The 26,402-nt window shown below is 37.9% G+C and overlaps 1 protein-coding gene across 16 annotated transcripts in view; it reads right to left on the reverse strand.

Annotated features, from left to right (window-relative positions):
* The window catches only part of PPIP5K2 (diphosphoinositol pentakisphosphate kinase 2), a 53,232-nt gene that overhangs the window by 22,973 nt on the left and 3,857 nt on the right, over positions 1-26,402 (reverse strand). For 13 of the 16 annotated variants that reach the window (XM_040579602.1, XM_040579606.1, XM_040579611.1 and 10 more), the window contains 16 exons: positions 18,895-19,286; positions 16,590-16,785; positions 15,790-15,880; positions 14,819-14,904; positions 13,249-13,403; positions 12,748-12,849; positions 10,908-11,069; positions 9,706-9,827; positions 8,122-8,223; positions 7,484-7,570; positions 6,520-6,595; positions 6,325-6,434; positions 5,218-5,303; positions 4,431-4,556; positions 4,210-4,331; positions 589-771 (listed from right to left, as the gene is read on the reverse strand). In XM_040579602.1, coding sequence (XP_040435536.1) covers positions 589-771; positions 4,210-4,331; positions 4,431-4,556; positions 5,218-5,303; positions 6,325-6,434; positions 6,520-6,595; positions 7,484-7,570; positions 8,122-8,223; positions 9,706-9,827; positions 10,908-11,069; positions 12,748-12,849; positions 13,249-13,403; positions 14,819-14,904; positions 15,790-15,880; positions 16,590-16,785; positions 18,895-19,038 — 1,950 coding nt within the window. In that variant the 5' untranslated portion in view covers positions 19,039-19,286. Of the gene's footprint in view, positions 1-588; positions 772-4,209; positions 4,332-4,430; positions 4,557-5,217; positions 5,304-6,324; positions 6,435-6,519; positions 6,596-7,483; positions 7,571-8,121; positions 8,224-9,705; positions 9,828-10,907; positions 11,070-12,747; positions 12,850-13,248; positions 13,404-14,818; positions 14,905-15,789; positions 15,881-16,589; positions 16,786-18,894; positions 19,287-19,653; positions 19,939-23,347; positions 23,368-25,745; positions 25,927-26,402 lie in introns of those variants that run through there. The other 3 variants (XM_040579604.1, XM_040579605.1, XM_040579601.1) reach the window with 3 other exon arrangements.

Here is a 26,402-nt window from a genome sequence, read left to right on the forward strand (position 1 = left end):
AGTGTCTTAACAGTAACAAACATTACTTACATTTAAAACCAGGAACAATCATGTTATTCTGTACTAAGTCAGCATAAACTATGTTAATATGTACTAATTTAGCATGTTAATGAGACATTTTCTTTCACTGATTAGAAACTACTGGTTTTCAGTGTCTTAGCATTCTTAAAATTAAAACAAAAAGCCTTGTAGCAGATTAAACATTAAAACAACTGCAGTGGGCAGGCAGCACATTTTGTAATACCACCCACTGCCAAAGTAAAGATAACAGAAAGTGTAAACAATACAGTTTCAGTTCATTAATAATTAAAATTTTTTTAATGGAACAGTGAAAAAGACCTATGCATGAGGTCCCTATCCCCTATATACTCCTATTTCGAAGTCTGCAGCTATTCTGAGTACTTAAATTGCAAGATAGTTCAAAATATCTACTATGACATTTAGTGGAGTTTCCTTTGCAGTTCAAACTGTTAGCAAGCACATAAATGGTTTTTCAAAATAGATACATAAAATCACTGCTCATTACTTCTACACAAGAATTTGTGGGGATATTTATTTCATTTCATAGGAAACCAATCATATGCTAACCTTATCATAGTCATCAGCAGTAAATTCTCTGTCTCGCTGGAGAATTTCATGGAGCCTTGCTTTAACTCGATGCTGACAGCTGCTTAAAGAATCACTGTCACTGTCCAAAAGACCATTCATATTAGCACTTTTCACCATCTGGACAAGAATAGGAGTCAGTTCTCCCTCTAAGGCCAGTAGTCCCTGAAACAAATAATACAATTAATCAGGCAAACAAGGATGAGAATATGAGCATCTTAAAAACCCCCACTCCAAACACTAATTTAAATTCGAGATTTTATCACTTGCCTGTGAGTTAGGTAAACAGGGACTTGGCAGACAATACAGATATTTACACAGAAATGGCCCCCAAAACATTGACTTGGTGTGCAGCATTGCTACAGTTGCTGCAACAGTGATGGTGACAAGTCATAAAGCATGGTCCCCAGCACCAGCTGAAGTGACCCTAGCATCTCAGTAGTGCCAGCACTGCTCCTTGGAGGCCACACCTGTTGAGGTCTTGGGTTGCAGGGAGTGCACCATGCCTTCTCCCTGAGGCTGGCAGCAACAGCAGCCTGACTTGTGGGGGACATGCTTTTCTCGGGGCACTGAATCACTAGATAGCAGCTACAGAAAAAGTTAGCAAACCAAGGAACATCTGGGAGGACAAATGGGAGATAGACAGGGTCTTTGCAGAGACCCTACTGAGGCAAAAGTCCAAACCCTGTGTAGCACAGAAGGATAATCAAAAGCTACCATTGAACAACAGGTGAACAGACTTCCAAAACAGAGAAGGCCAGAAACTTCTGTGCCTTTCCTGGTAACAGAAGGGCTCTGGGATAAGGAAGGAAAGGGTGTGTGTGTGTGTGTCTCCTTGCTGACCATTATTGCTGAAATAATTCTGCATCAACACATGCAGCATGGAAACAAACACAAGAAATTAAAAGTCTTAACACTTAGAGAGCTTTGCATTTATTCAGATTACAGAGATGTGTTGGAATATTTCACATGAACGGAGTTTTCCCATAGCTAGATACAGGGCCTTTTGGAAGCCAGGAAGGCAAGGAGGCAGATTTGGGCTCTATATAAAGGAGTAGCTTGAATACTGGGACTTTTGCTTTCAAACCAGTGACAATCAAGTTGAGATCTTATTTTTAAGAATCAGAGGACAAATAAGCACAGGACAACATCATGGTGGGCCTCTGCTACAGACCACCTGATTTAAAAGAGGAAATAGATGAAGGCTTGTTAACACAACTGGAGAAAGCCTCCTGACTGCAGGCTCTGTTTTTCATAGGTGCCCTTTGCTCTGGGTACCTCATGCATGGGTAACATTGCAAGGGACAAGCAATCCAGATTTCTGGAAAACACCCAGGACAATTCTTTGACACACGTTACTGATGAACAGTTAAGCAGAGGCATTCCTCTGGACCTGTTATTCAGAAGTGTCAGGAATGTGGAGGTCATTGGCAGCCTTGGTAACTGAAACCTGATATTATGACAGATCCTTGGAGCAGTAAACGAGAAATAATTGCATTAGAGCCCTGGACTTCAAATAAGCAGACTTCAGCTTGTTCATGGAATTCTATGGAGGGGTGTCCTGGAGGACAAAGGTGTCTGGGACAGCTGAATGATCTCCAAAGACAACCTCTTCAAAGCACAAGAGCAGTCCACTCTGACGTATGGGAAGTCACACTGAAGGTCAGCATGGATATAAAAGGAATGCACAGAAGGTGGAAGCAGGGATGGGCTACTTGGGAGGAACAGAGAAACAACCTGAAAATGACTGATGCTATTAAAAACCTAAAGAGATTGTGGAATCTCCATTCCTGGAGATACTCAGAACTTGACTTGATGAGGTTCTGAGCAACCTCATCCAAACTGGCCCTGTGATGTGTGGAGTTGGACTGGATGTCCTACTGAGCCCCCTTGAAACCTAAACCTCTCTATGATTCTGTATGATTACTGTAACTCATTCACCTAAGAAGTATTTATGGAACACTTGTACTGTGTCCTCTCACACAATTAAAAGATCTGTATCACTGAAATGAGGAAATTAGTTAATTATTAACAAGTGGAAGTACTATGCCTGCAAAGGGCTACTCAGTAGTAGTAGGAGGAGCAAAAGAGGAATCTGCCTAGCATGAAGAGGGGTAAACGAATATTTGGCAAGTTATTATAGGAAGTTCCGAATTCTGTGTTTTATATTAATAGTTGCTATGAATCTACATTTGTAATGAAAAAAAAATTCATGCTTTTTAAATATCCCCACAAAATTTTTGTAATTTCACCTCAAAAAATATGCATTAAAAAGTATTTCTATGAAGTGTGATAGCAGTACTGCATCTTGACATCTTACTTATTAGATATTGATTCTGACAGGCCCAAAGTAAAAAGCCTCTTGCAAGAACTTTAAGAAACTACTTCTATGAATTTGAAAAAAAGCATGAACGTATGGTCTGTACAATTTCCCATTAAAATATATGCAAAGCGGTTTATTAATTCCACATTTCTAATAGTGTCAAACCCTCTAATTTCCTCTTTAAAGTTAGAAATTAATGAACCTGGTTTCAGTGATGTGTTGCCTTTTGTACTCAAAATCTTTTGGTCCAAATAAGCAATTTTTGCTCATGTAAAATGATTACATTACCTCAAATCTATTCCAGTATCTGTGCTTTAACCAACACACATACAGAGTCTGCCACAGAAATCTGAAAAAATTTGAGGAGAGTAAGCCCTAAACAAATAAGCAAGGTGGAGACTAAAAACATTGCCAGTCTCATCCTGGGCTGCATCAAGTGTGGTCAGCGTGTTGAGGGAAGTGATTGTTCCCCTCTTTCCACTCTCATGAGACCCAACCTGGAGCACTGTGTTCAGCTCCAGGGCCCACAGCAAAAGAAAGACATGGACCTTCTCGAGGGGGTCCAGAGGAGAGTCACGAAGATGACCAGGGGCTGGAGCACCTTCCCTATGAGGACAAGCTGAGAATTTGGGGTTTTTAGCCTAGAGAAGAGAAGACTCTGGACAGACCTTATAGCAGTCTCCCAGTACTTGAAGAGGGCCTACAGGAAAGATAGGGAGGGATACTTTACCAGGGAGTGTAGTGATAGGACAAGGAGTAATGGTTTTAAACTGAAAGAGGGTAGATTTCGATTCGTTATTAGGAAGAAATTATTTACTGTGAGGGTGGCAAGACACTGGAACAGGTTGCCCAGAGAAGTTGTGGATGCCCCTTCCCTGGAAGTGTTCAAGTCCAGGTTGGATGGGGCTTTGAGAAACCTGGTCCAGTGGAAGGTGTCCTTGCCCATGGCAGTGGGGTTGGAACTAGATGGTCTTTAAGGTCCCTTCCAGCCCAAAGCATTGTACGATTCTGGAATTTGTTACTGGAAAGGACTAAGGTATATTGCTAGGGCTGGATAATTAAAACCTGTCTGCATCTGCTCAAAGAACTTCAAATACTTGGCATATGAATTGGATACTTTTTGTCACTGAAATAAATACTCTTTGAAAATGCATTTTGGGTAAAACACAGCCTCATTATATAATGGGGACTCAAATAAACCACAAATCTCCCCAGTTTTCAAAAAACAAACTTGAGAACATCAGAATTTTTACAACTAAAAATACAACTTCACATTGTACCTTAGCAAAAGCTGCTGCAGTCATCTGAACTCGTCCTTCATCAGAAGCGTAGATTTTGAGATCGTGTCGGTAAGTGCTATGTAATCTCAGTAAACCACATCCAGGAAATCCAGCATAATCTCCTAGCAAACAAACATTTTGCTCAAACTCTCATTTTATACTTAATTAACTTCAAAAGGGATTTATGCCATTGAACACTTTTTAAATTTTTTTTTTTTTACCTTGTCCACCTGGATACATACACCTGAAAGCCCTTCCAAGCTCCTCTGCTTGAACCCTGCCTGCAGGAGTCAATTCTCCTCCCCATTTTAGAACCAGAAGCAGGGATGGCTCATTTCTTCTATTATCTAATTGTACACAGAGAGAGGAGTTTAGTAGTGGAGTATATTCTACATTTCTTTTTTTTTTGCAAATGAACAAAAATATTTGGATTACACAGGGCTTCAGTAAAGAATCTCTTCAACATTATGAAACCTTAGTAACATTCTAACATTAAGAAAATACTGAACTGGGGGACTAAACAGATACCTAAACAGAGAAACCTGAAGTAGTTAAACTACAGAGAAAATTTAAGTCAAGAATATGTAGCATGAATTCTGAAGTAAACCAAGACAGAAAAATTAAACCAAATTAGATGCTAAATACCCTACAGTTATTTCAGTTAATAACCAAGGGTCAAAGACCAGAAAAGCTTATGAAAATTCTAAAGACGGCAGTAAATGTTGAGTCCAATTTTCTTATACTGTCCCCAAAACCACTGTTTTTGGTGAATCACTGAAGCTTCTTTTCACCCCACTTTTCTGTTACAAAAAAGCTCTGTTAATACAAATTTACTACATAGCTTTTTACAATTCAGCAGATTAAGAGACTCTGAATATCTGCCAACAATACAAACATTCATTCAAAACAACATATTCCTTCTTCTTAACATCCAGACATGTTATACCACTAGGCCATGACTATTTAAATACACATATTAAGTGATTAGGTGCAAAAGTAATACAATACCTTCCTCTTCACTGGAAGTCTTTGGGCAACCATGAGGAAGATATGTTAGCTGAACTTTGCGGTTTATGCCTGAAAAATGCCCATACCTGAAGTAAGAACAGGGGAAAGTGAGAGGGGAAGAGGGAGAGGAGTATTTTAAATATTTTCCTCCAAACCTGCTATGCTCCTGTAACAGGATCTAATAAATCTATGCTGGTCACTGATTTGTGTATTTGATCACCATTTATTGAGGCAGTGCTTAGAACAAACCTAATTCAACAAGCACAGAATGTCTATAGAAGTATCAACCATTCTATACTGAAACATTTAGCAATACTGTCTACTACTTTTTTTTACAACATGGAAATAAATCTGGAGAAAACCCACAACATTTGCAGATTGCATGACTAACTTACCTATTCAGTTCCACAACTACAGTGGCTATCAGTATCCAGAATCTGATCTGGCAGTGTAGATGGCTACTATTTGTTACACAACTAAGTTCTCAAGCAGAACTTAGCATTTCAAACAGTTGTCATAAATTTCAGTAAGTGTCTTTGCCCTGATTTTTTTTAAATTAATGTTATCTACTACCATTTAGAGTTCTGAGACCCCAGATGTTTAACAAACCTTAAAGCCATAGGTTTTTCTTTGCTTTTTTTTTTGTTATTACATAATTCAGGCTTAATATACAATGCCTTATTTATTTGGAATCCTCTAAGTTCACTGTAAGCAGACAGTACACACGGAGAAACTTCTTACTGGCTCTATCAGACTTCATTATATCACACACTGCAAGGAGCAGACCCTGTACTCAAATACTTCCATTTTAAAAACACGCAAAGTATAAAATTTGAGATCAAACCCCCAACTTTTTCATGTAGAAAGTACACTGAGACACTATATAGTGCAGGAAAAATTCAATTAAAAAGATAAGGAGAAAAACCAGAGAGATGGCCCAGTTCTTTGTATGTCAAAGGTCACATTCTCTGTTGATAACACCTGTGCTTCAATTAATACATCATTACATATTCGATAATCATTGCAAGCCAAGCAATACCGGGTCAAACAAGTCAAAACAGCAGAACAAAACTTCATTGCTATGCAGACTGAAAATTAAACACTTACATTTCTAATACAGTCTTTAGCTGTTCAAGTTTTGCTTTACTTTCTTCAATTTCAGAGTCATTGTTTTGCCCAAGCTCTACAAGGAGTTGCCTTGCTATATCAAGCACTTCCTAAAGAAATGAAACATAGGACTTACTTAAATAAATAATCTTCTACTTACAAAATACCACTGCAAGAAAATAAAGACAAACTTGCCTGCAACTGTTTTGGTTTTTTCAGTTTTAGTTTTCCAGATTTATATCCATCGCATTTTTCAAAGAGATCAAAAAACCTTTAAGAGAAAGAACATTGATTTAAAAAATGCAGTTAGGAAGTTAAAATATTACTTGCACAAGTGGCTTTTAAGCCTAAGTGGTCTGAAATTAGCACCCTTACGCTATTTGAAAAGCATGTTAAATCTGCACAGCAGGTCAAACCAACCTTTATCCAAATCTCATTTCCTGAGGAAGTGTTCAGCACAGCAAATTAGAAAAATAAGAGCACTGAAAAAGTTCTCTTTCTGACTTGCTAAGTGTTAGAAAGAAAAAAAGGGAAGATATTCTAATGTCAATTCTTAATCTTCAAGAATAATTCTAAAGAGAAGTAGGGACCAAAAATACCAAATGAGCAGTCCTACACTTTTACACCATGTATCTTTGAATGCAAGAATCCAGTCCCAAAACAAATAGTTACTTTTTACTGAAACTGCACCTAATTCCAGGCCAATTATGTAACGCACTTTATGAACGTTAACATAAATATGGTATCTACCTGAAGTTTAGAGTCTACAAACTTTGACAAAAGTAAAAGACAGAAGGGTTCTGCAAGCTGACAGCTCACACGAGAACATTTATGATAAACAGAAAGGCAGAAGTCATGGTCAAATGGTGAACCAGAAATATTCTCTGCTGCATTATTTTGGATAAAGTTGTCTATAGCAATAAATGCATTTTCATTAAGATCAAGCAGGACTATTCACAAGGCATAGCATGTGATGAAAGGAATTCTGCATAAGTAATTTGACAGTCCTGTTAATTAGCTGCAACATCAGTCAGACTTAAGAGAAAACAAAAAAACCCTTGTATGATGCAATTCCTGCTCAATTCATTGCTTGCACATCCCCAAGAACTGAACTCTGCTCTAAAGCATATAAACTTATTTTTACCAAGATTTTACTTACCTCTGATGTTTTACTTCCATTTTCATTTTTTGTTTTGGTGTTCGGTCCCCATGGCGTATTACAGCTATAACACATCTAAGCTCCATCCTGAAATTTCAATAGTTATATTTCACAATTCTATGTATGGGGATCTTCTATTTGATATTAAAACCATCACAAATCAAGATAATTGACAAAGTCGTAGTTATCTGACATAACTACAGAAGTGATGGAAGGATATGGAAGAATTTAAGGTTAACTGAAAATGATGTAAGGTTTAAAATACAAATATTGATTTTAAGACTTGAGCAACTACAGAATATCTATTTTAAGTAGTTTTTAAAATGATTTTGAGGTTCATTAAATGAGAGAGCATGTTTATTAGAAGTGCATATTAAGTTGGTGCTGGAACAATAATTAGCAGTGAAGGAAGCTATGCAAAAAAGATGCTACACTTGAAAATCTGCTGTTCTATACTCAGCTTGACTAAGGGTCAGAAACTGATTGCTGGCATAGCAATTGTGATTCCTTCCTTGTTTTCATCACACAAAACAAGCGCTCATAGGCCAAAGTGGGCACACCTTGTGAAGAGAAAAAAAATTTACACAAAAGTTACATTAGAAATTTGCACAGTTCAGGTGTAGCTACTATTTTCTTACATTGTTCCAGAGGTAGTTGGCACAATAGGGATATCTTCAGCTTCCAGGGGAATCGACCATGGTATCTGAAACTGGGGAGCAAGTTCTCTCATTATGATATTTCTAAAAAGGGGTTAAAAAGAAAAAAACCCACATCATTAAGTTTAAAGCACAGCTTATACAATATATACAAACCCCAAACCAAACAGGTAATAGATACATGCATTTTTATCAATGTGGTTTTAGAGTACTAGTAGTCATGAGACTCTAGATACATATGTTTCTTCTACTTGTATAATAAAACCCAACTTAAGAATTTAAAGCTACTACAACTTCTACAGGTACATTATACTAACGGCCCTGGATTTGTAAGAATCCTCAGGTTTTGCACTCAAATTCCTAAAAGAGTTCCTTGAAAATGACTGAGACTTGTTCATACAAATATTTAGACACTGTATTCCATTGCCTAACTGAAAGTCTCTGATAATCAGCAAGCCATTCTCATCAAAGAGTAAAGAGCACTGGAAAGACTCTGGTCATAACTACAAAATGACAACACTGCCTCCCCTACGGAAGGTTGTTCACCTTGGTAATGCTCTGTTTACCAGGTATGTCATCAAAATATACTGAACTTCAGATTAATATCTACATAAGAAGCATGTAACATGAAGGAAAAAACCTGTGCATCTTAAAGTAGAATAAACCAAAATTTAATTTCTAAAAAGCTTGAAAAAAAATTGCTGTTACTTAACACTGCAATATATTACTTTAAGGAATAAAGCATAAGGAAAAAATGGTAACTTTTTTCAGAGAATTCAGCAGCTACAGAAATTTGAAAAAGGAGAAATCAAAACAGATCTGAGAATTGTAACTCTAACTCAAGAAATGGCCGAAAACAACAGGACTACAGTTGTTACCTAGAATTTCAGCTTAGCTCTTCCTCTGTTTAGTAAGATCCCAGACCATTTGATAATGCAGAAAGTCATGTTGCATCTCATCAGTGCAATCTTACTGTAAAGCCAGTTTAGCTAGCCAAAATGGGATCAGCCTACTTTGAGGGCAACATTTCATTGGCATAGAGTTCACTATCCAATTATGTATGATCCCTTGTTATACTTTTTTTCCTACTAGCAGTAAAGAAAACATTATGTGACAGAAAACACCTTGATATTACATCAGTTTGGATTTATCAGTATGAACTCCACAAAATGCACAAGTATACAGCAGCTTCAGATCAAGGACAAGGCACATTAATTTGGGCACATACTAAACAGCAGCAAACATAACCATCCAGTGGCATTTCTCTACTTAAAGGTAGTTGAGATTTTTTTTCAAGAATTTAATCCATCTTTCAAAATACTTATTCAGTTAGCTTTAAGTGTTCACAAAACACTCAGATTCAGTTGTTTTGCATGATTTCAGGAATAAGTAATTTATTTAGGATTTTTTAAAGTAATTTATTATTTAATTTAATGACTTATTTTATGTGAGATTTCATTTTAAATTCTTACTTCAGGAATAACAAAAATAACTAGTACATAAAATATAGTCACATACAACAGAATGAATAGGCAAAATTCCTGAAAAAGATCAGTGAACTCTTACCCCAGTATCTTAGCACAATCATCATAGTATTTCATGGAATTTTTCACAAAACTGAAGCCATTCACATCACAGACATAGGACTGTCCATTAGCACGCAGCAAATCAAAGCCACAAACTGTTTGCTGTTTTTAAGAATAAAAGTTCAAGTCATTGATCATCTTCCTTAGGACTGCTTGTTCTAAATAAACTTTATATTTTAACATGGTATTCATCTGAAAACATGACAAAAATATGACAGATTTTATATGTAGTGCCTTTGTCAGTTCCATGTTAGGTTCACTCATGCCATGCAAACACCCTCCTATTTTTAATTTTATATCCCCAACTTGATTTTACCCTTCCTACACATCCCTACAGTATCAGTATTGAAGGTCAAGTTCACACATGCACGAACTTCACGCTTTACAGCATAAGCAATGGTGGGCCTACAAATTCCCCTTTCTGACAGTGGTTTCCCTCCCTCTACACATGGTTTTTAAACTATGTTGGCAGGCAAGAAATGACAAAATATTGATAAAATAATTTTTACCTAAATTTAAATTTGACAGTATAGTTTTTGACACTGAGGTAACATTGACGTTATTAGTACAGAACACTAGATGTTATTTCATCAAATTACTTCTTTAGATTTCAAAAGCCCACTTTGCTGGGTGACATTTCACATCCTACAGGCTCCAGAATGCCAGCATAGTTACAGACAGATAATGAGACAGACTGGAAAACAGCCTTTTAAAAAGACAGGTGAAAGGAGGGTAAGAGATCGAATGAAGTTTTGAACGTAAGAATCTTAAAACTATAAAACAAATTGAAACTATTGGATACTCCAAATAAGGACCTAGTCAGTACCAAATTAACATTTAATTGGGCCCAACATAGTTATTAGGTAACAAAAGTTACAAACACTGAACTACTGAAATTGTGTTTTGCTAACTCAGAAATCATTAACAAAGCACAACAGCATCATGTGAATTCAGGAAACTTACACAACTTAAGCTACCCATTCAGAACTTTTCAATGCACTAAAGGAATAATTCTTCTAGATTAAAAAGATGTGAATACGGAAGTTTAACATTCCACCTTCCTAGGAGTTCTGCAGCACTTATCACTGCTGGCTCTGTGCATTAAAACCCTACAGAAGTTTCATGTAATAAACAATTATTTAACAGTAAATGTTTGATCAGATAGGAAAGTAATCTGCTTACTTTAAAGGCAAGGCATACTTTCCAAGCAATTAACTTCTCTCTTGCATTCAGGATGACTGGATACCTCACTTCTTTTCCTTCACTGTCTCGTTCTACTTTGCCATCCAATGCTGGAGACTTCCGTGCTTCAGCATGAGCATAGTCTGGACCTACTGTGTACACCTTTATCGAAGAACAGGAACTCTTGATTCAGTGTAATTAAATTACATTCCACATAAGCATACAGTTCGCTAAATTTATCTCAAATGTTATAACAAATTCAAAAGATACTAGCTGCTTTCATCATTGAAAAGATTACTCTGAAGTACCTTCCTCAATGCCATTCTCTGCATTCTCAGAACACTCATCATTTACTGACAACCTAGGATAAAGCAAGACGAGGAATAGCTGGACCACAGGTAAAGAATAATGTTTTCCTCTCCAAAACATCTGCAGAACTTGATGAGAAGTTTAATTCAATAATCATTTCAGCTTACCTGATTATGGAAATCTGGCTGCAGGGCTAAGTGGTTCTCTTTACTAAAAAATATTTTCATATTTTAGGCAAGACTAAACAAAGTAAAGATCTGCCCTGTTTTAGCATGACAAGGCCAGGGCTTGAGAGAATGATTGTGCAATCTACTCTGCCACAGTTACTGAAAGGACTGGGGCATATGCTACAAGAGACTTGTCAGCAGCTCACAAAGATGGGCTACTGCCACTTTAATTAAAAAGAAAACTCTTAAGCTGTGATAAAAAGCCATTCAGCTATGCCAATTTAGACAATTCAGGCAATAGGGTGAGTTGGGATAAGCTGCGCAATATAAAGGTCACAATCTTGTTACTTGCAGAAAATCCATTGTTTATTTGAGGTGTTAGAAGTCCACTGCTGCTGCCTGATACGCACTACAAGTAGTCAAAACAGTCCCCACCATGCAAGTAATTTCAATCTCTTCAGTTTGCAAGACACTTCTCTTTTTGCAAACGGGATGTAAAAGTCTTACAGAGACGTCTGTAAACCTATTGCAAAGTATGGCACAGTATAACGATCTGAGGAGTATAGCTCATGAAAACATAGCAACTTAAAGAATGGGGAATTTGTCTAAGAACATAAAATGACCATAGCTCTCACGTATCACCAAGTGGAAGAAACTGATTGCAACCGATAAAAGGGCTCTTTGGCCTAACACTGGATTAGATCTCACATGCTCTGAACCTCTGCTTTTTGTCTAAAAGCAGTGATCTCCTCTCAGGTCTCTTGTAAAACATTTACTTTACATGTTTTGTGATGGGCTTAAGATAGCCAGAACTAACACAAAGGGAAAGAAAGCAATCTCCATAAGGGGCTGGCTTAATACTTATTTTGTTAATGTTGTTTTAGCATTCTTTTATGACACCTGATCATTACATCTGTTAGGATAATAAATGAACAAGAGTGAAAATAATTACAGATAAAGTCATTGTATTATTTTCTGCAACTTCATATCATTTTAGTAAGTAACTTTTGTATATTAATTAGAATACTAAGATAGTTGGTAAAATCTATTTCAATTACAGATTTATTTGTAACCTTCAGACAAAGTATCTAGGCAGCATCTGTTTACACAGGAATGTATATGCTGTTCTGGCACTAACACAATACAAAAAGGAAGAAAATGTGTTGAGTAATAATACTTGATTCTAACATAAGCAAAGCTGCTCTACAAGTTCTGTATTTCACTAGAATAAGAATTATGTTCTTTACTTATGAACTATATCAAAACTTCATTTGACACAAAGATATACTTTCATCTTTAAAACTGACAAGTTCTTGGAGCACTTGACAGTTCTAAATATAAATAAGCATGTGCTATTGTCATACCTTCACATCAGTGCCATCTGTAGGCATGAATTCCTCATAAATATAGGAGCCTGTTTTTCTCACACTGCTTTCAGGAGAATAAACACTGCTTCTGCTGCCAATCTGAAATGAATATTTTTCTATTAATAAATTCATAGGCTACTGCCTGAGAAACTTTAAAACTCCTTAAAACAATGCACCTACTGAGAAAACACTTCCTGTACAAAATGAAGCAAGCAGGTTTTGATGATTCCCAAAAGTTTAAGATTCTAAAAGTGCTATGATAGTGTATGCTTCTTTTACCTATAAGAATCTGCAGTGGGCTGACAATCCACTGCAAAGAACAAGGGTCTTCATTCAATCTACATGTTTTCCTGAAATTACTTTCTCTGATCTGCCACTACTCCTACACAAGGAGGACATGACAAAACAGGTCCCTGCTAACATGGATAGGACAGAATTACTCCACAGTTCTGTTAGACATCTACAATTGCTTCAACAGCTTTAGTATGATACCCTCACCTTTCGAAAGAGCCTCTGGCTTCCACCCCCAGCAGATGTTGGATAATAAATGTAAACATTGTGGTCCTCAGCACTAACTGGCTTTTCTACAAAAGGCTTTTGGAAGATTTCTCCATTCACTTCCACATGATCTTCTCCTTCAATCAAGTTGCATTCTGAAGAAACAGTGTGAACAACAGAAATGTAATAATTTATTCATGGAATGAAATTATTAGAAATTTGAGGCAATTTTATAGGATGAAGTAAAAAATTATATCACAGTTTTGGTTCAGTGATTTGTTACTGACTGCCTGAAGAATCGACGGTCATGTGCTAAACAAGTCTGCTGTAGCAAGTCTGTATTATGTTAATTTTAATCCTATGTTCCAAGATTTCTGTTGATTCCCTCAGTGTCAGACAGCACACCATCTCCTACAGATGCATAAACTTGCATGGGTGTATTCTTTTTGAAATGTTTTGAAGATGGGGCTAGAGCTGTTTGACTCATTCTTCAGTGCCGTTCATGGAGAGTGAACACGGTGTGGTCTCAGATGCACTAATACTCTGCAACGACAGCAGGCTGAGAACTGTCTCATACTGTGTCATTGATGGACTGGGCACAGGTCCTCTGGAATTAGGAATCTCTTCACAACTGGTTGGCCACATGCGGCTGCTTTAATTTGACTTTTTTAGCATAAATGAGTCCTTTTCCCCCTACCTATAAGGTACTTAGTTGCCAGCTGGGGTTAAATCACACCAGTCATCTAGGGCTGTGGCTTTAGCTGTAGACATACTAATCTAAAATTCCCTACCTCTCTACACCACAGTAATACTTCAGTTTTCTTTCTCTCTTACTCTTGTGTCTTGACCTATCCTGTGTCATTGCAATCTCCTACTGTTGCTCTAAGTTTCCACTTTAGTAGAAAAAGCTGTTAAGTTTGTTATCAGATATAGGAAAAATTAATTCCAGTTTATATTCAGAGTATATCATCTGCAGATCTGTCCAAACTAGATTTCCCTTACCTGGTTGCTTGTATTTAGAAAGGAAAGTATTCAATAGCCTGACTTGTTTCTGTCAATATTACTTTCCTAAGCAAAATTACTAATCATTGTTGGTAATGTAACATCACCAATGCTGCTCTCCTCAGCAACATATTAGAATCACAAATTTGAGTTTGGAGGCCCTTATACTCTAGTTGGTCTGTGATGGTGGTAAGATAATTGTGACCCCAGGCTTCAGAATCATGCTTTTCAGATGCATACTGTACTGCCAATGGCTGGGATGGAATTAAGTTTTCTTCACAGCAGCTGGTATGCCGTTATGTTTTGAGTTTGTGACCAAACCAGTCTTTATGTTTTAGTTGTTGCTCAGCAGTGCTTACAAGCCTCAACAGTCTTTTCTGTTTCACATACTGTCCCCACAGCCAGTAGGGGTTAACCCACAACAATAATTTAAATACTGGAGGAGAAATCAACCTCTGAAGAATTAATTGTCTAGCAAGTGAAAATTGGCTTTCCACTATGTATGTGCTATTCTCCATTGGAGCACAAAGCAATGGTAACGGTTGATATTTTAGTTAACAGTTTTTACCCTGGGGATTGTTTGGATCACGGTTCAGAACTGCATAGCGAGGAAGTAAAATGCCTTCAGCTTTAAGAATGCCATATACTTCTCTCCTAGAAGAAGAGAACAGAAGTTGCACAGTAAGACAGCAAATCCTGCCAATATTTGTATTTTACAGTCCATGAGTAAGGGAGGAGAAAAATACATACAAATGTTGCTCCCCAGCCCCCGCCCCCCCCCAGTTACACAGGATAAGACTACACATATAATACTCTATAAATACCGTGCTTTTAAGGTCACTGACACAGCTGTACCTTTACAGTGATCTCATCAAGATCAATAAAAACGTAATTTGCTATGCCAGTCCTGTCCTTACCACTCTGGCAGTGCAACAGCAATTTACATAGAACAATACTCTTGTTAAAGGAGATTATTAACATGAAGAGTTGAAAAAGTGAAGGCATCTAAAAGAGCAAGTCTGCTCACTGTTCAGAAGGCTCCAATGCTTATTTTTGCTCATTACTGTTTTTTTAATATTTGTTATGCATGATTGCAGCTCCAAAAGAAAATTCATTTTGAATAACCACATGATCTTTGAATACCAACTTCTGTTAAGTATCCACTTGACAGAAAAAAGACCTTTAATAAGTCATATGAATTCACAATTATAGGATGTTGTACAGTTGCTATACATACCTATGCTATACCTCTTTTCAGAGTTCAAACTCTTTTATTTGTTATGCTTTAGACAAATGTATCACCAAATTTCTACCTTGGTAAATGTTCAGATGTATTGATATAAAAGCAATAAAAGAAAAAAACACAGCTACAGGCACATCCCACAAAACTATGCATACATTAATAAAACACAGCATTCACTGCAATTTTATTTATACTACTGTGCAATACACTGGAACTATTGATATGCAATAACAACAGATTCTCATGTCACCGACTTGAAAGTAATTTGCTGTTTACAGGTAATTTGTGTTACTTACCTATCTTGTATGTGATACTGCATATTCAAGTCATTGATTATGAATGGATTCCTGAGTTTTGCATAGGCAACTGCTTTGTCCAGTGGAAATCCTAAAATATTTAAGGCAAGTAAATTAAAACTACAAGACACACCACCAGTAAATAGCCTGGAACCCTCATATTCAAGCTTTAGAGTATAACCGGAGATATGACTTAAGTGGGAAGATGCTCTGTCAACTATAGACACATAACATCAGCTTAAGACCACCATGAAAGTGCAGCCTAATTTCCGTATGGGCTGCCAAAAACAGTGGTCCTGTCTCCAGTTCTCTTCTCCTTACTCCACATGCCCTCCATTTCCGTAGGGCTAGAATTAAGGCTTTTATTGCCTCTGTCCCAAAACACGATTTTTAACTTCAGCCTACTCCTCTTTGGTTCACTGCCCAACCCCACAAAGAAACCTAGATGTTAGCAGAGATACATGACAGTGGCCAGGGACCCAACACTCCCACTGAGAAAGTAGCATGCCTTCACAGTTATTGGACCAAAAGTGTTAGTCACCATTTTCACTAGCTCCACAAATATTTACCAATGGAATAGCTATTTTAAACACTATGTCAGACAGGACTTTCTCAGGCAATAAAACCAGTATCATTTAAGAATTTTATTTTAAAAGTTAGTTGTATTATATTAAAAAAGACAAATGAACCTCTTCCTAGGAAAATCTAATAAAACTACAAGACAAAAAAATAAAAAGATCCTCGAACTGGTTAAAGTATTCAGATGTCAAAAATACTTATGTTATTATTGGAAGATGTACCTTTAGAATGAAAAGAAATGAGACAGTCACATAAAGGCCAGTTTTCTACTGGCTCATTCAAAATAACATCCTCTTCAAATATTACCACAGTTATGTACTTAAACATGGAGAGGCGTTCAAGAATTTCTTTCATTGGTTTGGACTTAGATTTCTTCGCCATTGAACAAATCCCAACTGCGATTTGTCTTTCTGGTGGCTGAAGAGGGTGAGAAAAAAACAATTATTATTTTTATATTTTCTCAGAACACAGCAGGGTTTTAGCAGCCCAATAGTAGAGCAGACTGTTTTCTGGTAAAACTCACATGCTACCTTTAATTTAGTAAATTGCTAGGAGGTAACAAAATGCAGCGTGACAGCACACCACACTGCATCCTGATAAAAATGCCTCAAAAAATTAAACTATTCAATAACTCTACACCAATTTTTGTGAGTATTGCATCAGGAATAATACACAGGATCAAAACCTAAATCAGAAATATGAAATCTGAATGAAATCATTCTTGCAGCTTACTCTGAAATTAACCAGCAATTAATTTTTAATCTATTTAATTTTCCTACATCTACTCAGTAGTCACAAAGCTTCTCATCTTATTACCTAATATTACAACTGTGTAGAAGAATGGCTGCAGAAGCGTGGCCTTAGAATCTCTGAAGATCTGCACAATCCAGGCCTGGTATTAGAACAGGCCTGTAATCAGAATTGTACTGAAGTTGCTGTGCTGAAGTTAACAAGAAAGGCATCCTTGAGCTATTCTTGAATCCTGAGACCAAGTCATTATGTTGTGCCAACAGGCCGTGGCTGTAACAAGCTACAGCTCTGGGACAGCAGGTGCAGGGCCAAGAAAGATAGGGACTGGTATAGGAAAATAGGGAGTAACAAACTACAAGGCTGAAGCACAGCAACACAATTAGCTACATGGACAGAATGCTTATTTTAGTCATGATAATTAGGGGTGTGAGAACCACGCGCGTTTAGAGGCTACTAACCAGTTATATTTCTGCTTCACGAATATGCATGTGTATCGGTTCTATATAAGTAGTGTTAGAAACTAATAAAGTGGAGCAAGATGCATAACTCATATTGAGCATCTTCTTGACTCTGGCGAACCCTTCTTCCAACACAACTGAATTATGAAAAGGCAAACTAATTAACCAGAAAACAAAAAAAACCAAAAAAATCTATTCTAGATTTCTGAGTTATTTTGTGCATAGACAGTTTCATTTTTCTTCTGTATACTCTGTATTGCCTTCCATGTTATAACCCTTTAAAAACTCTTTCCCCCAATGGTATTCCTAAGTGCCACAGCCAACCTCCTACTCCATTTAAAAAGAAACGAACAAAAAAACCCCAGAACAATCCTTTATTTCAACTTGCTGTTCTTTTAAAAGAGCCAATTGCCTTCCTTTGCTAAAACACACTGACTGAATTGAGCTGAGCTGCTGATTTTGCACCACTACTCTGCATTTCCAAGTTGCATTTAATGGTAAAATGTTCTGTTAACACTTCCTTGCTTTACCATTTTTTAGACATGCTTGCAATCAGTGAATATCTAATTTATTCCCTGAAGTTAAATGTCACAGACTAAGAGAACAGCAAAACACAGCTAAAAAGATAACATGACTAATTATGCATATTAAAATCAAGAGTTCGTCTAAAATTCTAAAACTAAATTTTAGTTTTTAAAAAATTTTTTTTAAATTTATTTTAAATTTAATTTTTTTTAAAAAAACTAAAATGTCTAAAACTAAAAATTTGTTAAGCACAGTGCTAAAATACCATTCAGAACACTCTGCAAGGATAATAAACCAAGGCATAACAGATTAATTTAGCATGCACTGTGTATACACGAAGAGAAGAATGAAAACATGTCAGATCTTAATGAAAGCAACATTAAGATGAAAAAAAGAAATGTTGATTCTGTTCAAACTGAAAAAGTAAAAGACAACACACAAGAAAGAAAACCTAATTTTTTGGTACTAGTTATCCAAATAAATAAAATTAAGACTTAATGCATCAGGTTCATTCCAGAATCCACGTCAAGTCTGCAAAGCTGGCACATGAATCTCAGCTGCTCTGAAACTCTCTATTAAGGTCTAGCACATCTACTTCAAAGATCTAGGTATACTTACTTTTCAAGTGTGCTGCATTTCCAAACATAACTGACAGATCATTATCTGAATATGACCGATTTCCCAACTCAGAACACCATTTCAGTATTACAGTTTTGTGATTTAATATAATTTCAAAGTAAAACAATGCTACAGAACATACAGAATAGTACACACATGTCCCTACAGTACATACAGAATCATACTCTTCCTCTTCTTCTTCCCCATGGTCATAGAAGTGCTCATAATCTGCTGATCTGGCCGAGTCCAACAACCCTTCTCCATCTTCTCCTCCCACGAAGAATCTAGGAGGATCATTCTCTGTTGCACTAACAGACATGGTTACAAGATCTACAGAGATCTATGTAGAAACTGCAGCCACTTTGGCAGCTGAGATACTGGGCATGTTTCCCACTGACTCGGGAACACAAAAGTCCCCTGCTCTTTGATGTTGCTTGTGCGGTGTTGCCACTGTGACCACGTTGTCTGCCAGGCACTGTTTAACCGGTATCATCTGTTCATTATTGGTTTGAATTGCTGCTCCAAGAAATCCACAATAGGCTTCCTGAGATGATACAACTTTTTAACCTAAAAGAAATATCCAAACAAACAACAAAGAAAAAATACAGTTGATAAAGGCCCATAAAAAAAACACCTTCTCATTTAGACAGTGTTTGGACATTTACATACCTCTGAACAAGCATCGGAAATAAAACCATGCACACTACATACAGTCTACATTCTACATGTATGTTTACGAGCAGGGGGAATAATTTCAAGATATTTTCAAACTACTGATGCAGACATTTTACAAACAGACAATATGACCCCCAAAAGTAAAAACTGTTAAATGCACTTTTTTCCTATAAATTAAGAAGGCAAAGTTCGGAGCATATCTTTTATATAAAAATAAATCAACATAAATCTTCTCCAATATTTGCAATAATTAACTCACCGTCCCTGTCATCAGGGATTTTCCCAAAAAGCTTCCTGATCAAATGGCAACAGCAAAGAGACAAAACACTGCTGGAAACTACAAAGCCTCCATTAGGACCAATCTTAAACAGAAACATACTCTTTCAAAAACTGAGCAAATCTTCAGCGTGAAAGCAAAATGTACGTGCCAGCTTGATGTTTGCTTATTTATTTCCAAGAAAGCACTGCTTTATTTTCACACTGAAAAATTAGTATTTAGAGATGTACACTAGCACTGGCTTCTGTCAAAAGTACTTCTATGCACTAATGTACCAGTGAAGTGAACACATACTGTACCCTTTTAACCAGTCACGTGAAAATAGAAACTTGGCCAAACAATTTGAATATGGAAACAGAGACTGAGTGTTCTGTTGTTTTAAGTAGATAACTGTTCTTGCTCTAAAGTTGTACATGGCTTTTTATCATTAATTATAATCTATTACTACTACTTAGAAAATGAATAAGCAGTTGTTATAGAAGCTCATCTGATCAAACAGTTTAGGTTAGGTTGTTTATTAGTCAGATCATTACATAAGTGCCATTCAACAATGATGTCTCAGCAGAACTTAAATTTGTTTTTAAGTATCTGTGAAAATTACTTTGGTTGCTCTATGAACAAAGTGAAGCAATAATAAATTCCCAATTGTGATCAACCATTCAGCTTCCTGTGAAAGAGGATGGTAAACAGAGCAAAAGTTACCCAGAAAGAAATCTGCTGTTGATATGGAGAAATAGTGTGAAATGGGGACAATGGACACCGACTGTGATTGTATATGTCTGCTCAAGGAATGTGGGTATGGTGACTGGTCATAGGTGCGGTGTCTGGTCACATAGGCACACAGCTCTGAGGAGACAACTACAGTTTTGAGGAGACGCCTGCCCTTGTTCCTCTAACAAAGGGGAGACGGGGAGACGCCTGCCCTTCTTCCTCTAACAAAAGGGGCTATTTTAAAAAAGAATGAGAAAAGGATGAGAGATATTCCAATGCTATCTAGAGGGAGGGAGTGCTAAGTCTCCTTGCTGGATAAGATGGGATGGTCACAAGAACATGAATCACCTACAAACCTGCAAGACCACCACATTCCAGGAAACGGACTGATAAGCTAATTAACATACGAAGCGGGGTTTAGGTAACGGATATGTATAGGCGTTAATTGAATATTCATTTGTTTCATTGTATAAATGTGAGATGGTTCGTCACTTCGGGTATGCACGCTTATGGAGGAGCGATCCCCCGTGCATCTGCGCGCAATAAACATACCTACTTTATAACTTTCGAGTTATAGAGTCTAATTCCGCACGTCAATAGTCTGCTTCAAGTTAACATATTATTTTCTGCAAGATTTATTACTTTGTTCACCCATCTGATGATGGATGAATTATTAAGATTGTGAAGCCATGCTACTGGCGTCATTTCATGAGCCGCATGAAAACATGAGCCCCAGTTTTCAGATAGTTTGTTAAAGTAACACCAAAGACACAGGATCAAGAAAAGACACTGGCAGTTTTCAGGCTTGTAAACTACTGCATAGACTCACTGAATTGCATATAAATTGGCATTCTGACTGCTGAGGATTACCACCAGCTTATCTTCCAGACCGCAGATGCTCTTAACTACTGTCATTAGCACAAATTTGAGTCAGGATATAATGAATAAATTATGTATTTTTTAGAATAAATGCTTTCAGAGGTGGGAATTAAAATTCCTTCCCCTTCAAATGGTTTGGCTACTGTAAAAATTGAGGAATCCCTTTCTTGTGGTGTGTGAAATAAAAAGAGTCCAAGAAAAGAGACATGGAAAGAGAAATACAAGAGTAAGTGACTGCAACTACAGTGAACTTACAGAAGTCTCCTAGAACACCCAGTAAGTTCATGCTTGCATAAAAATGTGGTTCTCAAGCTGCACACCAAGGAGAAATAATAACTGGCAGAGATAGAAGATACAGCCGCCTTTCTGCCCCAGAAGTACTGTCAAAACTAAGGGAGGAAACCTCTAACACATGGTGCCCTGTGCACAATTCCATCTTGCTGCCCCTGAAGCAGGCAGGAGTCTTCCCAATGCCATTTTTTTGTATTAAGTGAGCAGCAGCAGCAATACAGGGCCCAAAATGCTCTATGTGTGATCCTCTTGTACTTAGTGCATAAGCATAAGCCTCATCAGACAGTGAAGATTAGAAGATTACATGCATGCCTCAACCATGCAAGACCGCAATGTAAGCAAGCCAAACCCCAAAGTTCCATGTTGGAGTACACACTGACCCATTTCCAAAAAGAACATCTAGGCAACAATCCCCTTCCGTGCAATGACCTTTCCAGGTAAAACTAATTAGACTATGTTCCCTTCCAGCCTCAGCTGTTACACAAGGCTTCTGTTCTACAGCATACAGATAAAAAACCCTCCACTGATTTTGAAAAACACAATTTAACTAACTATGTTTCTTAAAAGGACTTCCAACCAAATGTTTCTATTACCAGTTCCACCTGTCCCAAAACTTCCTATTCATGACCACGACATGACAATTCTTGGCCAAAAAAAGAGGAAAAAAAATGTTTAAAGAAAACAGTAAATCTGCTAATTTTACATTCTCAACTTAAAATAAACTCATCTCAGTTTTTCCTTAACAAGTTAGATGGCACTAAAATCGCATACTGTAAAGAAGAAGTAAAAATCCTTAAGTTTAACTGGTATTATTATCACTTACTAGTGGAAGGTATACAAAATAACATTCTAAATACTTAAAATAACACACAGACTAACTTAACATTAACGTACCAATAGGGCTGTATTTGAATCACAGATTTTGGTAGCAGGCTAAGCATGACAATTCCAGTGTTTACTCCAGCAGTGCACTACAGACTTTTCTCCTAACAGAACATTTCTCTACTTCCACAAGTATACTCCAAAAGAGTAAGTAAAAACATAGTCTTCAGTAAGTGTTAACAGATACCCCACAAAGTATTCCTGTCCCCATTGCACGTGTTTCAGCAGCTCAGTAATCCAGCCCTGGTGTTTCCCATATTCACTCAGACCATAAAGATCAGTATTCCAGTAACTGTCAGCAACTTATCAGCTCAAGAGTGGTGATCTGTTCATCAGCAGTGGTCTGAACAGTCATGTGAAAGGGGCTCGAAGTTCTAACAGCCACGTTCCAAATTCTAATAAAACCATATACAACTCCTATATATGAACAAGCGTTTCACCAGCTTTTCTTCTGTGTTGCTACAGCTATCAGAAGAAATACACACTGCCTCTACTGCACTCTGATGGAAATGAATGGAACAAAACTAGAGTAAAAAATGCTTCTCATCTATTATCTCAAGAAAAAACCCCAACACATCATACATTAAATAGCTATAAAACATCTCTGAACCACAAATCACTAAGGAAAACACCTTTTGGAAATGCCATTATAACAAAACAACTGCAAAACACTTTGTGACATTTACATTGTGAAATTTAACGAACATGTAACTGTACATGAAGCATAAATGGTCCTCATCTGTTGCATGATTCTGTAAATATATATAGACACAACAGCAACAAACCAGCCCATTCCCCTGCACCCTCCCCCTGTATGGCTCCTTTTAAAGCTTCCACTCTTACTGGTGTAGGCATATTCAAACTGTGTCCATTACCAGCTTCCTCCAATTCAAATTAAGTATTTAAAACTCACATGACTTCAACAGCAGTTTTTCAGGTAGTCTCAGTGAGATGACAGAAAGCTTTCAACATCTTCCTGCTAGAACTGCTATGCCTAACATTTTGTTAACACTACACTGAACAAATGTTTGCTTCAATCTTCCTGAGGCATTTTGCCAGTTTTTAAAATTCCAGTTTTGCAGTATGATGTATGGTGTAATAAATCACTAAAGAGCCAATTTGTTGGGTTGCTGGTGGAGCAGAAAGTATGGCGAGGGGGCAAGGGGGAGGCAGAGGGGAGACGAGAAGAAAAAATCAGCAGAGTTTGAACTCTGCGAGAGGTGACAGCAGTGACTGCAATGCTGAGTACTTCTATGGATGTGTGACATATTTCTACAAATGATTCAAAGAAACCTGGTAATACTTCAGATTTAAATGTGAGGCTCCAGAACTACTAACAAAACCTATGCTCAAGGACAGCATCTCCTCAGGTGTGACAGACGATCAGGAAGAGAAAGGAAACAGGACCGGCACAAGAGAGAAAAAGAGGGAAAGGATGTCAAGACCAGAAGCTGCTGAGTACACCACCATGAGCAAATCATACGTGTCTTGTTTATTACTGTACCTTACACAGCAAAAGATACACATCTTCTCCAATTTACTTAAATATTCGATGTCTGCTGTGTCACACAGTAATAGAAAACATAAATATTTACACACATTGTTCTGTTCTACCACACATGCTGTGAGGTGGCGAGTAGCAGCTGTCAGCCCATTACTGAGATATGTTACATCTAAGGAAAAGATGTAAAGCAGCTCTACCCCAATATCCCTGAACCACAAAGGATGTTACAGTTTTAGCCTGATACTACTTTGTGCAAAGTAACAAAAAGAAAAACCAAACCCAACCAATCACAGAAAATGCAAAGGGATATAAAGGTTTCCAATAATTACTGGAATTTACAAGGTCTAGTGGTGTAATAGGCTGATTAAGAAACATGAAACCGAGAAAAGCCTTTGGCTCTCATCACTTGAATACACACTTCAACAGCCTTAAGAAGTTTATTGCCATCCTCTACAACTCGTATCTGCCGAGTAACACAACACAAGGAATTGTGCTGATGTACAACAAACAAGAAACAGGTTAAAAGGTAGCAAAGGAAAAAGATGCAATTATAAAGGTTACATTACACTGAACTAAGTCACTTGCTACAATCTTGCATTAAACTAACATCAAGCTCTACATTTCACAATACACTAACATATTCCCCCATCATATGTAATCCACACATCAAGACAAGCTTTTCCAAAATTTCTTTTTCATTCTGTTAGTACTTTCACAGATTAGCCTGCTTTCCCCCACCTAAATCAATAGGCAATCTGCAAAGTATTAGAAGGGAGGGCAGACCATTGTACATTCCCCTCTCCACTGGCAGGCAGCATGGCATGGACAAAACATGGTAGGCACCCACACAGGTATTCATTAAATATAAACAATCCTATTATCTCCCTCTATTCTATTCAAAAGCAGCTGACTTTATGCACTCCAACCAGGACGCTGCACCCTGCCTGCAACCCACTTTTTTAATAGTCCTTGCAGACTCTCCCAGGACTCCATCGTAACTTGCTCCATTGCACCCCAGAACAGGGGTGGTCACACCTTGACTACTTTCCTTGCTCCATACCAAGAATCCTGCACCTTCTCATCCTGTCTAGACTCCCCGTCCAATGTGTCACCACTACTACCTCTACCTGCTAATCCCAATCTCCTCCATTACAGGCAATGGGGCAGGAGTCTCCAAAATCTGTCAGGTAGTGATGAAATGACAAGAACCTCCCAAAAGAGAAGATGAACAGCCTTTATTTGAGGCTTTTAGCCAGCCACTTGGTTGTGCATACAAGCCAAACACAGCTCTCAGACTGTCAAATGAAGGCCATAATCTATGACAAATAACAAATGGGAACATGGAAAGTTCTGTTTGCAAGAACACCGCAAATATTTTGTACAGTGTTCTAAAAGCAATACGATGTAGTACTTGATGCATTACTCCACCAGAAAAATTGTACCACCTCCCATTCCAAAACAGACTACTCACCTTTCAGTTTCACTACTAAGACCTGAAGAAACATTCTGAAGAATGAAGGGGAGCTGTGAGTCTTCCTTGCCAGGCAACTGCTTGTATTGAGTTTACATGGCAAGGTTTTGGTAGCAGGGGAGACTGCAAGGGTGGCTTCTATGAGAAGACACTAGAAGCTGCCCCCAAGTTGGACAGAGCCAGTTTCAGCTGGCTCCAAGATGAAACTGCTGCTGCCCAGAACTGAGCCCATCAGTGATGTGGGTGGTGCCTTTGTGATAACGTATTTAATAAAGGATAAAAAACACTGCACAGCAGCTGAGAAAAAGATGTGAGAAAATGTTACGAGAAACAAACCTGCAGATGCCAAGCTCAGTGAAGAAGAAGGGGGAGGAAGCGCTCCAAGCACTAGATTCCCAAGCAGCCTGCGGAGATCATGGTGAAGCAGGTTGTCCCCCTGCAGCCCATGGAGGTCCAGTGCAGCAGACAGCCACCCTGCAGCCCAGATGACTCCACGCCAGAGCAGGTGAATGTGGCCTGAAGGAAGCTGCAGCCTGTGGAAAGCCCACAATGGAGTTCCCAGCAGGAGCTGTGGCCTGTGCTGAGGACCCCATGCAGGAGCAAGTTTTCTGGCAGGACCTGTGACCCCACAGAGGACCCACACTAGAGCAGTCTCTTCCTGAAGGACTGCACCCCGTGGAAGGGACCCTATGCTGGAGTAGTTTGCGAAGAACTGCTTGCAGTGGTATTGTGCGAGATTCCCATTCTTGTGACCTGGGTAGTGCAGAGGGAGGTGCTGGTGCTATCTCTTCTCCCTGGGACCCAGTGATAGGACACCAGGGAATTGTTCAAAGCCACATAATGGGAGGTTCAGGCTTGACATTAGGAAGCATTTCCTTACTAAGAGGGTGGTCAAACACTGGAACAGGCTTCCTGAAGAGGTGGTCAATGCCCCAAGCCTGTCAGCATTTAAGAGGCATATAGACAAAGCCCTTAATAACATGCTGTCACTTT

Source organism: Falco naumanni, chromosome Z (assembly GCF_017639655.2).
Source record: "Falco naumanni isolate bFalNau1 chromosome Z, bFalNau1.pat, whole genome shotgun sequence".
Classification (NCBI taxonomy): domain Eukaryota; kingdom Metazoa; phylum Chordata; class Aves; order Falconiformes; family Falconidae; genus Falco; species Falco naumanni.